The following is a 13,694-nucleotide window of genomic DNA, read 5'->3' on the forward strand; positions in this document are numbered from 1 at the left end:
GAAAGTAGTAGTGCTGGTCCAGACAGTGTGGAAGCCAAATTTGTTAAACTTACCATTCATGTAATAATGTATCCCCTTGCAGATTTATTTAACTTGTCTGTGTCTACTCACATATGGAAATATGCCAGAGTTACCCCTCTTTTAAAAGGTGGACCCATCCAATGTAAATAATTATCATTCAGTTTCTATGATTTGTACTATTGCTAAAATCTTTGAGAAACTTACTTTTAATCAATAATCACAGTACATTAATCTGTTTAATATTTTATCTCCATCCCAATCAGGTTTCAGACCTAACTTTTCCACCACCACCGCTCTTCTACAATTCACCAAAGATGTGTTCTCTTGCTTTGATAAAGGCCAACTCACAGGTGCAATTTTTATCGATCTTTCTAAGGCTTTTGATATGGTTGATCACTACCTCCTCCTTGATAAGCTCTATTCAATTGGTTTAACTCAAAATGCTCTCCTCTGGTTTAATGCCAATCTTTATAATAGATTTCAGTGTGTTGTGTTTCAGGGTTCTCAGTCTGACTATTTAATTGGTGAAGAGGGTGTTCCACAAGGTTCCACCATGGGACCACTTTTTCTTCTATTTTTATTAATGACTTACCTCAAATATGCTCAAACTGTCTTGTTCATCTCTATGTTGATGACAGTTATTTACACTTCTAACCCTCATATATTACAAACCCAGAATTCTTTACAGTTCAATTTTAACTTCCTGCAAAGTGTTTGGCACAAGACACAGTCGTTCAATAACCCTTTGATTTGCATATTAATCTTACTGATTGGTTACCCTTTGAGAAAGCTGACTCGCTCAAATATCTTGGAATTGACCCTGAACTCTCCTTTAAGTCCCACATTGATTTTATTTTCTTATTTAATTAAAGAACATATCTGTCTTAGTTCACTTTATCGATCAATTAATTGTTTTAAATTTCAAGTCAGAAAAAGAATAATTTCTCAGTTGACCTATTATTATGCTGACATTGTCTATCAGAACACCTCTGACATTTATCTTTTGCCCCTTAATGTCATCTAAAATTCTCTATGTAGATTTGTTTTGAAGTGTCCATATAGAATTCACCATTGTTTCAATTGGCTGCAGCCTAAATCTAGAAGGCAAGTTCACTGGGTTCAGTTAATCTTCAAATGTGTTTACTTTAATTGTCCTTTCTATTTGAAACAGTTTTTGGTTCCATGTAGATCTTCATATCCACTCATATCCACTTTTCAAAGAAGTCAGACGCAGGTCCTTCCAATATAAAACTCCATCCAACTGGAATATTCTTCCTCTTTTTCTGAGATCTATTACCTCTTTACACTGCTTCAGGACATCTTTATTTTCTCATCGTAAAACAAACTGTTTTTGCTTTTCATTTGTGTGTACTTACAATCCTCAGTCTATTTGTGTTACAAATAAACTGTAGACAAACTGCTTCAATTGCTCTCTATGTTGATGTAATTGATTTAATGTCCAGGTCTTTGGATCCTATTTTTCTTGTACAACAGCTGAGGGCTGACGGTGTGGATGGGAGAGGGTGAGCGGGATTTCTGTATCTGCATTTGTGTATGCTTGTTATGTAATGCTGTTTTTGTTTGTATGTATGTGTTTTATAATTGTGTATTTGTGTCTATAAGACCCCCTCAAAAATGAGATGCTACATCTCAAGGGGCTATTTTTCAGTAAAACCAGTTGATTTTAGCAACCTAAATACTCTCCACAGCTGTTTAGCTGTGATAAAAGACTGGATGTCTATCAACTTTCTTCAACTAAATTCTGACAAAACTGAGCTTCTCATTTTTGGCCCTGAAATATTGCTGAAGGCATCATTCACGCCAGGAATCTTGACATTGTATTTGACCCTAAATTGAAATTTGAACATCATGTCAATAAAATGGTTCAATCCTGCTTTTTTCAGCTCAGGATCATTGCAAAAATCAAACCATTATTGTCAACCTCTGACTTAGCACATGTCATTGATGCCTTAATTTTTTCCTGCCTCAATTACTGCAATTCCCTTTTCACTTGCCTTAGCCAAGCCGCCCTGTCACATCTTCAGCTTGTACAAAATGCAGAAGCTAAGCTATTAACTAGGACTGGCTGTATATCTCACATCTCTCCTGTTTTAGCCTCACTGCATTGGCTGCCTGTCTACATTTCCAAGCTACTAAGCCCTTATACTACCAAGTGGTCACTTAGGTCTTCCAACCCAAAATACTGTTGGCCGTACCACGTGCCAAACTAAAAACCAAAGGCGACTGTGCTTTTGCTGCCCTGGCACATCTCCCCACTTCCATCAGATCAGCTGAGTCTGTTGACTGTTTCAAAAAACACTTGAAAACCTACTTTTTTAGAATGGCTTTCCCCATAACATTCGATAAATTCAAGCGTGTGCTCTTGGTGATGACTGTATGCTTGCTGTGTTTGTATGTGTGTGATGCCTGTATGTGTTCTTGAATGTGTCTTTTATGGTTTTCTTGTCCTCTTTTCTATGTGTGCCAATGTCAATGTAAAGTACTGCTAACCTGCGTTTAAAAAAGGTGCTATATAAATAAAGTTTTACTTACTTATCCTATCAATCAATAAATTCAGCATATAATTCTGCATAATTTAAACAATTTTAGCATAAGGCTGCAACATAACAAAATATGAAAAGTGAAGGGGTCTGAATACTTTCTGAATGCACTGTCTATTCATCTATCTATCTATTCAAACAAGATGTATGGAAAAAGAGACACTAATTATCGTGCAATACTTGGCAGAGAGAGCAGCTGTGAGTTGAAAATGTTGTGATCAGGGTGGGTGATGGGTTATTTTGATGAGTTAACTTATTTTGCTGTTAAATTCTTAATTAGAGCGCACCACCCTGTTTCTACATTTCATCATTTAACATTATTAGAGAGCCAATTCTGCTGCCTCTTTTATAAAGTCTCATATGCACAAGCAGTGAAGTTTAATTCCTATTAGCTCTTGTTGGATATTCATTTATTCATCCATGCAGTTGTTATAAAAAAAAGTAAAATACACGAAAAGAGTACTTCTCAGATTATTATTATGGCTCTGTGAGGGGTTTTTCAGGGAAATTTGTTTTTATTGACTGATCTTATATGAGAAGAATCTCCTCAAATTGTCTCTTTCACAGTGTTTCATAATCTATTTTATTTGTACATCAGAGATGAAGACTCAGAGGATTTTAGCACAGACATGTGTTCAAAAAGTTATAGAAATGTTACTCCGACAGACCTGTAAGATTTCTGTTGTTATTTTTGCTTAAAAGTAACTCGGTTGCTTATTCAGACACGAGATCAACATGTTAAACTGAGATCAGATTAACATAAAAGAGCATGTCTGAAAGGGCCTTAAGAAACTTTTAGTCATTAAGTTTTTTATAGAAAACTGACATTGGATACAACCAAAGATCATTACTTGAAAAACTATTCTCACATCTCTCGGATCATAACAATTAACACAAATATCCTCTGGTGAATCAGTGAGAGAACGGATTGTAACAGATCATTTATGCATGGCTGTTTTCATCTGTTGAGATATAAGACTGAAGACACAAACTACTAAATCTTTAAAAATAAACTAACTAATCAATTAGTTGACTAAATCTTATTACTATTAGTTGACAAATGGTGTGCTCAGACCAAATGCAAAGCAAATTTTTGCCTCACGTTACTTGTGTAAGTTGGACCACTGGATCATTTGTGTTTATTCACCCCAAACAGCCAACATGCATTATTGTACATTAGCTGTAAGCTAGCTAGCAAAAGAAGGCACCAACCATGTCTGAGGGAGTGTCTCTTTGTGTTTGTGTTCAGTTTGACCTCTGAATGAACTCAGAACTCACCAGGAACTCCAGTTCTTTCTGTCCCAGTCTCTCTCCTGTTCCCCTCTCCTCTTTATGTTCATGAAGTACATTCATAAAGCCCTGTGATATGTGCAAATCTGTTGCTGAAGTTAAAACATTTTCAACTGGTGCATGTCTTTACATCGATTTTGTGTGTAATCACACCACACAAATATTTGCTTTGCATTTGGTCTGAACACACCATAAGACTTTCATTAGTTGAGAGCAAACCTACACATGTGATAGAGTTAGTATTTGCAGTTATCTGTGCACCTACAGAGCTTTGTTGGAGGCTTTGACCACTGGCAGCAGCCTCAGAAGAACCTCCTCTGAAGCAGAATATTTCTTGAGGTCAAACACATCCAGATCGTTCTCTGATGACAGTAAGATGAAGACCAGAGCTGACCACAGAGCAGGAGACAGTTCATCTGTGGAGAGACTTCCTGAACTGAGGTACTGTTGGATCTCCTCCACTAGAGAATGATCATTCAGTTCATTCAGACAGTGGAACAGATTTATGCTTCTCTCTGCAGACAGGTTCTCACTGATCTTCTTTTTGATGTACCAGACTGTTTCCTGATTGGTCTCTGAGCTACCTTCTCTCTTTGTCAGCAGGTCTTCTAGTTTATCAAGATTGGTCTGCAGTGAAAGGCCTAGGAGGAAGCGAAGGAACAGGTCCAGATGTCCATTTGGACTTTGTAAGGCCTTGTCAATGGAAATACTGTGGATTTTCTTTGTAGAGGTTTTCCTTACAAGTAGTTGCACGTTTTGGACTGTTGGTCGTGGAAAAGGCATCACATTTTTGTTGCTGTTGATGAGTGACATTTTCACATGGAGAGCAGCAAGAAACTCCTGAACACTCAGATGGACAAAGCTGAACATCTTTTTGTCATTCTTCTTCCCACGTTCCTCTTTAAAGATCTGTGTGAACACTCCTGAGCACACTGAGGCCTCATTGAAATCAATGCCACTCTCTCTGAGGTCTTTCTCGTAGAAGATCAGGTTGCCCTTTTCCAACTGATGGAAAGCCAGTTTTGCTAATGACTTAATGTACTGAATGCACTTTTCTAGGCCATATTTTTGTTTTGTCTGTTCAATCTGAAACACCAGGAATTCTGCGTACATCTCAGTCAGGGTTTTGGGCAGCTCTCCTCCCTCTCTGCTTTTTAACACATCCTCCAGAACTATAGCAGTGATCCAGCAGAAGACTGGGATGTGGCACATGATGTGGAGGCTTCGTGATGTCTTGATGTGGGAGATGATTGTTTTGGCCTGCTGCTCATTTCTGTATCTCTTCCTGAAGTACTCTTCCTTCTGCGGGTCAGTGAACCCTCTGACCTCTGTCATGCTGTTGACAAAATCTCGAGGAATCTGACTGGCTGCTGCAGGTCGTGTGGTTATCCAGATGCGAGCTGAGCGTAGCAGTTTCCCATTGATGAGTTTCCACAGCAATACTTCTATTCTAGTTGGCTTTCTTACATCAGTGGAGCGAATGTCGTTGCTATTTAAGTCCAGTTGAAGGCGGCTCTCATCCAGGCCATCCAAAACAAACAGAAGCTTGTATTTGCTCTTGTCATAGTTGGTGTTTCCTGATGACTGTAGAGTTGTAAAGATGTGATTTAGAGCCTCCTCCTTGATGTCTATAGTTTCTGGGATGCATTCATGAATGAGCTCAGCCAAACTAATCTTTTCTCCCTTCAGTGGATTCAGATCACGGAAGGTGAAGGGAAAAATGAGATGCACATCTTGATTAGCCCTTCCTTCAGCCCAGTCCAACACAAACTTATGTACAAGGAATGTCTTTCCAATTCCTGCGATTCCATTGGTCAAAACTGTTCTTATAGGTCTGTATTCTCCAGAAGGGTGTTTGAACATGTCACAGGGTTTGATTGGTTTCTCTGTTTCTGCTGGCTTCGCTGCCATTTCAATCTGTCTGACCTCATGCTGTGTGTTGATATGTACATCACCACCAGCTGTGATGTACAGCTCTGTGTAGACATGATCAAGACGTTGCTTATCCGCCATCCAACCCTCTTGTGCACACATAAATCTGTCTTGGAGGTTTAATTTAAGCATGTGTTGGTAATATGTGATGGGTTTTGGCTCTGGTACAGGAACCATCACATCTGTATCAAACATAAATAGAAAAAACAAAGTATTAAGGGGCATACAGACAAATCTATGCTCTGCATGAAAAAAGGCAGCCCTCTCCTTTCCCTCTCTCCTCCTTTATTTGAATGGGGGCAGTGCGTTGTGCAGTGAGGGTGCCATTGCAGATGGCCCAGAAAAACACTGCTGTTCAAAAAAAGTAGAACTGGGCCCAACTTTTGCTGCAATGTGATGCCATCCAGAAAGGTGCTGCATGGGCCAATCACATACATTCCTGGTGGTCTTTATTACATGAATGCCATATTTGACTGTTAACCTCGTGATCATCACAACAAAAGATAAAAACCATTGCCACTGTGATAACTGTGAATCTGGTTCCCTAAGCAAGGCTTGGAGGGTCAAGCGTGTAGATTTTGGAAACTACGTTCGATACTTCAGTCAGAGGAAGAGGACAACCTTCTGTCGGTACCTTATCCACACCAGCAGGGGGTATTGGTTATCTCTAGGCAGAAACCATTTTAACAGCAAATCTCATGTTTGGATCTAAACCAACAATGAACTGATCTACTAAAAAGTATTGTGTGTGTATTCAGAGTCTGATATATCTTATTCCTCTGTGCTGTAGACCTCCATTGTTGTCCAAAAACTATTAAAACACGGCAGTCACAAAGCTGCACTGGGTGACATGTTCCTTCATTATGAAGAGTTTGGTCACATTAGTTTGTTTAGAAACAGCTCAAAAGACTAATAACAGCGATCAGGTTTTCAGTCCCTAGAGAGTAGTTCTGTGTAAGGCAGACGCCACTGAGCATGTGCAGCTTTGAGCAGCTTTACCTTCGCTCTGACTGCTGTCAGTCAGAAGCTGAAAGGAGGAAAGTTTTCTGTTCTCTGAAGCCTCCTCATCATCATTGATATCGTCTGACACAAAGAGAAACAGAGAGACATAATTTGGACATTTATTAACCCTGCATTAAATTAGCATGCGGGACACAAAATTTTGCATCAACACAGAAAGATTTGTGATGTTAATGAGCCACAGTTCTGATTTGCAGCCACTAAATCTGCTGCAGTGTTTTTAACTTAAGAACTCCAGTTATCATCTGTTAACAATGTGGAAACTACACCAACAAATATACCAACAAATACAATCCAGAGATTACAGCAGCTTTACCTTCACTCTGACTGGTGTGTGAGGGAAGTTCAGGAACAGGATGAAGATGACAAGGAGGACGAGTCTGAGAGGAGGAAGGTCCCCTGTTCTCTGAAGTCTCCCAGGCATCGCTGACATCCACTGAGAGAGAGATAATTAATAATCAGTAAAATGTAATAATATGCAATTTAGCTTTGACAATAACTTAACAGCATTCATGCCAATAAAGCTGATTTGAATTGAGAACTGAGAGATTGATTCAGTGTCTTATATTTGCCTTTTGAATTGATCATTTTTATTGACCATTTGTCATTTTTACATAATTTCTATGTTGTATCATGCAGTACAATTGCAACAGGGGCTTGTGCAAATATTTTGCATCAAATTAAGTAAATTAGAGACAGAGAGATGTTAGGGGTCACAGGTCCGCATCCCCTATCAGTCACTTCTGAGCCAAAACATAGATTTTTGTAACAATGTGTTATGACCCTTGGTCACTATTGTGTTTTTTGCTCCTGCAGGTCATCTGTATTTCTATTTTTACAATAACCGCTCTCTCTCTTCCTTACCCCTCTAGTGTGTGCATGTCTGATTGCGTGCAGGTGGTGCTCCCTGATTGGCCTGGGTGCCGGGACAGCTGATTGGCCGGCTCTTGCAATGGAGGACCATCCTGCTAGTCGTGTGTGTGTGTGTGTGTGTGTGTGTGTGTGTGTGGGTGTGGGTGTGGGTGTGTGTGGGTGTGTGTGTGGGTGGTAAAGTGCTAGGCAGGCTCTTCTCCATTAGATGAGAGTTCTTGTACATTGTAAATATTTGCACAAACTTAGGTAGCAGTTTAATTCGTAGGAGTGAGAAGCCCTTTTTTTGTGTGAACCTTTTTCTCCTGTTTTTCTTGAGTAGGAGTTAGATTATGCCTTGTCTTTTGTTTCTATTTTGTTTTTCGATAGGGAAGTTTAGGGTGGGGGTTTAGTTTAGTTTTGTTTGTTGTTTTGCTCAACTCCGAAGTTCTGCAAAATAAACTGCTACAGAGAACTTTGATGGTTGTCAGGCTGACCGTTCTTGGGCCTGGGAAAAGCGGGGGCTCTAAACATGTTAGACTGGGGACGTAACACAATGTTAATAAGTAGCTTTATGTTGAATGAATGAAAAAGGTGGAACTCCGCTGAGAGGTCACTCACTCACTTTCCCCTCTTCCTCCATCACTCACTAACTGGTGTTTTTACAACAAACACTGAACCAGTGATGTTGGTCAGTAAATGACTTCAGAAGTTGATTTCAGAAGACTGGAAGAAGATGCTTCCACATGAAACTGTTATACTCTCACACACTTTTGTCTTTTCTGTTGGTCAGACAGTGACCTTCATCAACACCCGTTAGCTTGTTTCAGATTGCAGGTCAGTGGAATACCAAGATTCCCACCCCTACTTTACTCTAGAGATGGTATTTATAGGCTTGCAGATAAAACTAACAACATAGATGGAACGTAAGCAGGTTAATTACAAAAAAAACACAAAGGCAGTAATAACAATAAATGTGTATGTCTGCCTCTATACATTGTCAACATACTTGCATACATATATTGGAACATTTCATTAACCAATCTCTTATTTTAGCCCTTCAAATTCTGTCTAACTTGCCTCTGTATACAATTAACTTTGACATTTCTTACTCTTTTGTTGAGTATTCACTCTTTAAATTAGGTTTGTCACTCAGCCCTTATTAATGAAGAATTGTTAACTTGTTTTGTTTCTGTTTATCTTGTCTTTATGCTGTTTTACGGCTCCTTTTCCTCACTGTGGGACAACAGGAAACATCCTGGAAATACTTTCCAAAGTGAGGAGGGCCCAAAGCTGCTGATGTTTTTCATTGCTCTGCTGTTTTTCAAATCTATACATATAGACGAATAAAGTGGCTGATTTATGTATTGCGCTTTCAAGTGCTTCATTCCTGTGGCATGATAGTGAAAGTGAAGACTTTTCCACTGTCAGTGAAAGCAGAAATGTTTGTGTTAATCAGTCTTAAAACAAAAAAAATAACATGAACGTAGCGTTTCTGTCTGACCTCCACAGTCTGGATGTGAGAGATGGCATCTTATTCAAACAAGTTAATATCTTGTTTGCATAAGATCGTTGCAGTATCAAAATGCACCTCTCACCCTGCAGTGACATCATGTTTCTCTCTTCCTGTGACTGACCTTCTGGTCCTGAGCTGCTGTCTGATAAACTCTGCAGCAGATTATTCCTGTTGATCTTCTTTAAAAGCTTCTTGGTCACCTCCACAGCTCCAGGAAGTTGGTAGGTCTGCACCATCAGATCCACGGTGTCCTGTCTCTCTGCCTTCTCCAGCTTGCATGCTTTGATGGCTTGGAGGCCTTCCAGGATATCAGGCTGCTCCAAAAACCATTTGAATTTCTTGAATTTATCGTCTTTCAAATCCTCCAGAGTGTTCAGTAGGTCCTCCTTCGTGTTCATTTCTCCCTGTTAAAATCCCAGAATATTTTCAACATGAAGGACTTGCCATTTCCATAAACACCAGTCCACAGCCAGATGTTCTCTGTGGCTGAGTCTTGCTTTTGAGTCCAAACATCACCTACCAAAAACATTGGAAAATTATAAATGAATCGCACATGTAATGTACAAACAGTTAAGAATTACATGAGTACATTGCACATGAAAATTAAACAAGACTAGGTCAAAACCAAGTATATGGCTGGACAGTGTATGAAACGCTAGTCAAAGTCAAGTGAAGTCAAATTTATTTATAGAGCACATTTCATACAGAAAGCAATACAATTACAAAGACAAAATATGAACATACATATTATCATACATAAAAGTAAGCAAACATACGCTTGCATAAATGGATGCATAGGTAATTAAATTGCATAATGATTCAGATTACAACAGGAGCAGACAGTGCACTTTTCTTAGTCCCAGTTTAAATATGTGCAAAACATTCTGTATAAGCTGCAGTCGCTTAGGGGAGTCCAGAAAAGACACCACTGCAATAGTCGAGTCTGCAATTTCCTCTCACTGCTTTTACACCTATAATAATAACTTCTGTTTTGTCACTATTTAGTTGCAGGAAATGCTGGTTCATCCATGTGTTAATGCCCTTGATGCATTTAATCAGTGTTTCCATAGGGCTCAAATCATCAGGAGAGAGGGAGATGTAAAGTTGCGTGTCATCTGCATAATTGTGGTATTGTATATTGTGTTTCTTTATGATGTGCCCAAGTAGAAACATATGTAAATTGAACAGGAGTGGACCAAGGATTGAGCTCTGTGGAACCCCACGACACAACAACTTTATCAGATGCAACCTTTTCAATGAAATAGAGACATAGAAATTCCTGTCTAGTAGGTAGGTTCTGAACCAATTTAGAACAGGACCAGACAATCCCACCCAGTTTTGTAGTCTGTCTAGCAAAATCCCATGAATGACAGTGTCGAACATGGGTCTGAGAACTAAGAGTACGAGGTTTGAGAGTTTACCAGAGGCCGTGTTTATGCGGAGATCATTTACAACTTTAATAAGGGAAGTTTCTGTGTTGTGGTGGGATCAAAACCAGATTGAAAAACATCAAACAGCTCATTTTTTGTTATGTAGCTATTCAGTTGATTATACACAATTTTTTCGAGGATCTTACTGAGAAACGGGAAATTTGAGATTGGCCTGTAGTTACTCATGTTTGAGGGAACTAGATTGTTCTTTTTTAGCAAAGGTTTTATGACAGCAGTTTTAAGAGCACTTGGGAAAAGTGTGGACTGGAGGGAGTAGTTGGCAATTTGTAGTATCTCCATATTTAAACAGTTAAAAACAATTTTAAAAAAGGTTGTAGGAAATGGGTCGAGACAGCAGGTGGAGGACTTGAGCATCAGCACCGCATCCTCCAGTGCTGTGGAGTCCACAGGAGCAAAATTTGACATATCACAAGTCCTATTCTTGTGAGTAGGTAACACATCTTCTTTGCCAAAACTAAAAGAACTTATGTTTTTCTGATGGTGGTGATCTTGCTGTTGAAAAACGTTGCAAATTCCCTGTATTTTATAGTAGGTCAGGGTGGGTCGAAGATGATGGATTGATGAGCCGATCATCTGTGGAGCACTCGTGTGTTATTCATATTATTATTTCTGATTTTAGATTTTGATTTTGCCTTGTTATAATTGATGAGGCAATCTTTGTAAATGTCATTGCAGCTTGGTTTCTCTCCATTTACGCTCTGCCTGTCTACTTTGCTTTTTTAGTTGTTTTACAAAAATATCATTTGTCCAAGCAGCTTTTTGTTTTCAAGGGAGGAACTTTGTCAATAAGATTTTTTACTTTCGAGTTGAAGTTGTTTACAAGAACATCCGGAGATATTGAAGTGGACAATACCAGATCGGACATGGAGCTAGTAAAGGCTTCGGCAGTGTCAAAACCAATTTAGGGTTTTTGCACATTTTTGCTTCCTTATTCATTTTCTGGGAGTAAAGGAGGCATCAAAAGAAATACAAAAATGATCTGATACAATAATATCCTTGATTGAGGTTACAGTAATATTAAGTACCTTTGCAATAATCAGGTCCAGAGTGTGACCTTGGATGTGGGTGGGTCCAGACACGTGCTGAGAGAACTCAAAAGCCTCCATTAGGCTTATGAACTCTCTCGAATCATGGTCAAAATTAATATTAAAGTCCCCTGAAATAACTATATAATCAAGATCATCATCAAGATCGTTAAAATAGGGCCCAAGGTCTTCCTTGTTACAGCAAAACCACAGGAAAGGGAGAGACAGTCGACTAACAGATCCTCAGCCCTTGAAGGGTCAATCTCACAAAGTTCAAGAAGAGAAGAAGAGTTCAAGAGAACTGAAACAACACTCATCATGGCAACAGGGATTTCCCTGAGGTCACATGCTGAGGGGAAGTTAACAAGGGCATGTTGCACAACTAATGAAACACAGTCTCATTTGGCCAGCGCCCCTCAAACAGGAAGTGTCATACCAAATTAACCAAATGAAATTTGAAAACAAATTTTAAATTAATGCTGATATGACTACGAGACACAGATTAAGAATTAACTTTTTTATTTCATAGTTATTTTGTTGTACATTATTAATTTATGTTTAACATAACAGCCTTTCTTCTCTGGATAATTGGAACGGGGGGGGGGGGGGGGGGGCACCTCACAATAACCAGCTGCCACTAAGACTAAAGGTGCCTTGAGACTCTTTAACAACATCAGTTGTGTAAGTTTATTGTGTCACACTGTGTGAGACAGTTCCAATAAAGTCTTGGTCAGAATCTGTGTCAGACTGTATGATATCAGTTTGAGGAAGTTTGTCAGATTGTTTGATGAATGTGTGGTGAATCATTAAGAAGATAGCACACATTATGACAATTCCGTCCGTTTTCTTCATGAAAAGGTTCAGGAAGATTTCCAACAAGCACATTTGGTGCTTCCATATTTTTGTAAACAAAAGGTCTCATACTGTCTCAGCAGAGTTAATGACGTTAATGCTACAGGACTCAACACTCCACTACAACATCAGATAGGTTGGTTAGCTTGAATGAGGTCGTCCACTCCTTAAAACAGTGAAGGGATAGAAATGTATTTAACACTCACAGAGAAACAACAACTGAAGTCTTGTTGATTGTAGATTCTCCTGCAGACTGAGAGAACTGAATCTGTGGAGTCTTTATGAGAACATGAAGAGTGATTACACCTCAAACAGGAACTAAACTTCACAGTTCCTCCTGCAAGAGAGAAAGAACATGATTGGTAAAAAGTAGACCAGGATGTCATGTCACTACACCCAGGAAATGTAGTTGTAACTTTGCCACACTGACTCTCCACATCCTGTTACTGCAGCTGACACACAGACTTCTGCAACACATTAAAACAGCGACAGAGACACTAAATTCATTCACCTGCATCATATCAGGATGGAGACAAATTGCTCAGAACATGGACACATAAAACCAAATCTGTCTGGACTGACACCACTAGAAAGAAGACAGAAAATGTGATTTTTTTTTTTAATTTAGGTGAACTTTAAACAGATTCAAAGTTGACACACTCTCACCATGACCACATGCAAACACAAAGTCTAAACTGAACAAATCTAAACTCAGAACTCACTGATATTTCTCTCCACGACTCTCCACCTGAAACACTGTGAAGTTTATTTATACAATCATTAAACTGTGTATTGACTTTAGGACCATAAATAGTGATCTGATCAGCTGTGACTGGTTCTCCTGCTTTTTATTATCATAAATGTTATTATATTATAGTCTCCTGGTCGACTGGTCGATTGATTGGTCAATATGGTCTCGTCCGACCAAATTCTCATTGGTCGAATAATTGCCATGTTACTTTCATAAGGAGAAAAGTGCTACATCAATAGCTTTTCAAGATTAATCCATTATTTCTTGCAGCAGGAGGGACAGACTAACAAATTAAGAAAACGGGGGTGTATTCAAAACACCCTCATTGTTTTCACAACTTTGAACTCGCCCAACCTAATGGAGACTGCTGGGTCTAACTGTACTCAACGTTTACTGAATCTGTGTTTCTCCATAATGACACAACGA

General features: G+C 39.0%; 1 protein-coding gene across 1 annotated transcript in view; it reads right to left on the reverse strand.

The window, feature by feature from the left end:
- Positions 1 to 12,969, reverse strand: part of LOC122975189 (NACHT, LRR and PYD domains-containing protein 3-like) — a 46,996-nt gene extending 34,027 nt beyond the window's left edge. The window contains exons 1-2 of the mRNA XM_044343475.1: positions 12,724 to 12,969; positions 9,311 to 9,705 (exon numbers count right to left, since the gene is read on the reverse strand). Coding sequence (XP_044199410.1) covers positions 9,311 to 9,587 — 277 coding nt within the window. The 5' untranslated portion in view covers positions 9,588 to 9,705; positions 12,724 to 12,969. The remainder of the gene's footprint in view (positions 1 to 9,310; positions 9,706 to 12,723) is intronic.
- Between the last annotated feature and the right edge of the window lie 725 nt (positions 12,970 to 13,694).

Source organism: Thunnus albacares, chromosome 3 (genome assembly GCF_914725855.1).
Source record: "Thunnus albacares chromosome 3, fThuAlb1.1, whole genome shotgun sequence".
Taxonomy (NCBI): Eukaryota; Metazoa; Chordata; class Actinopteri; order Scombriformes; family Scombridae; genus Thunnus; species Thunnus albacares.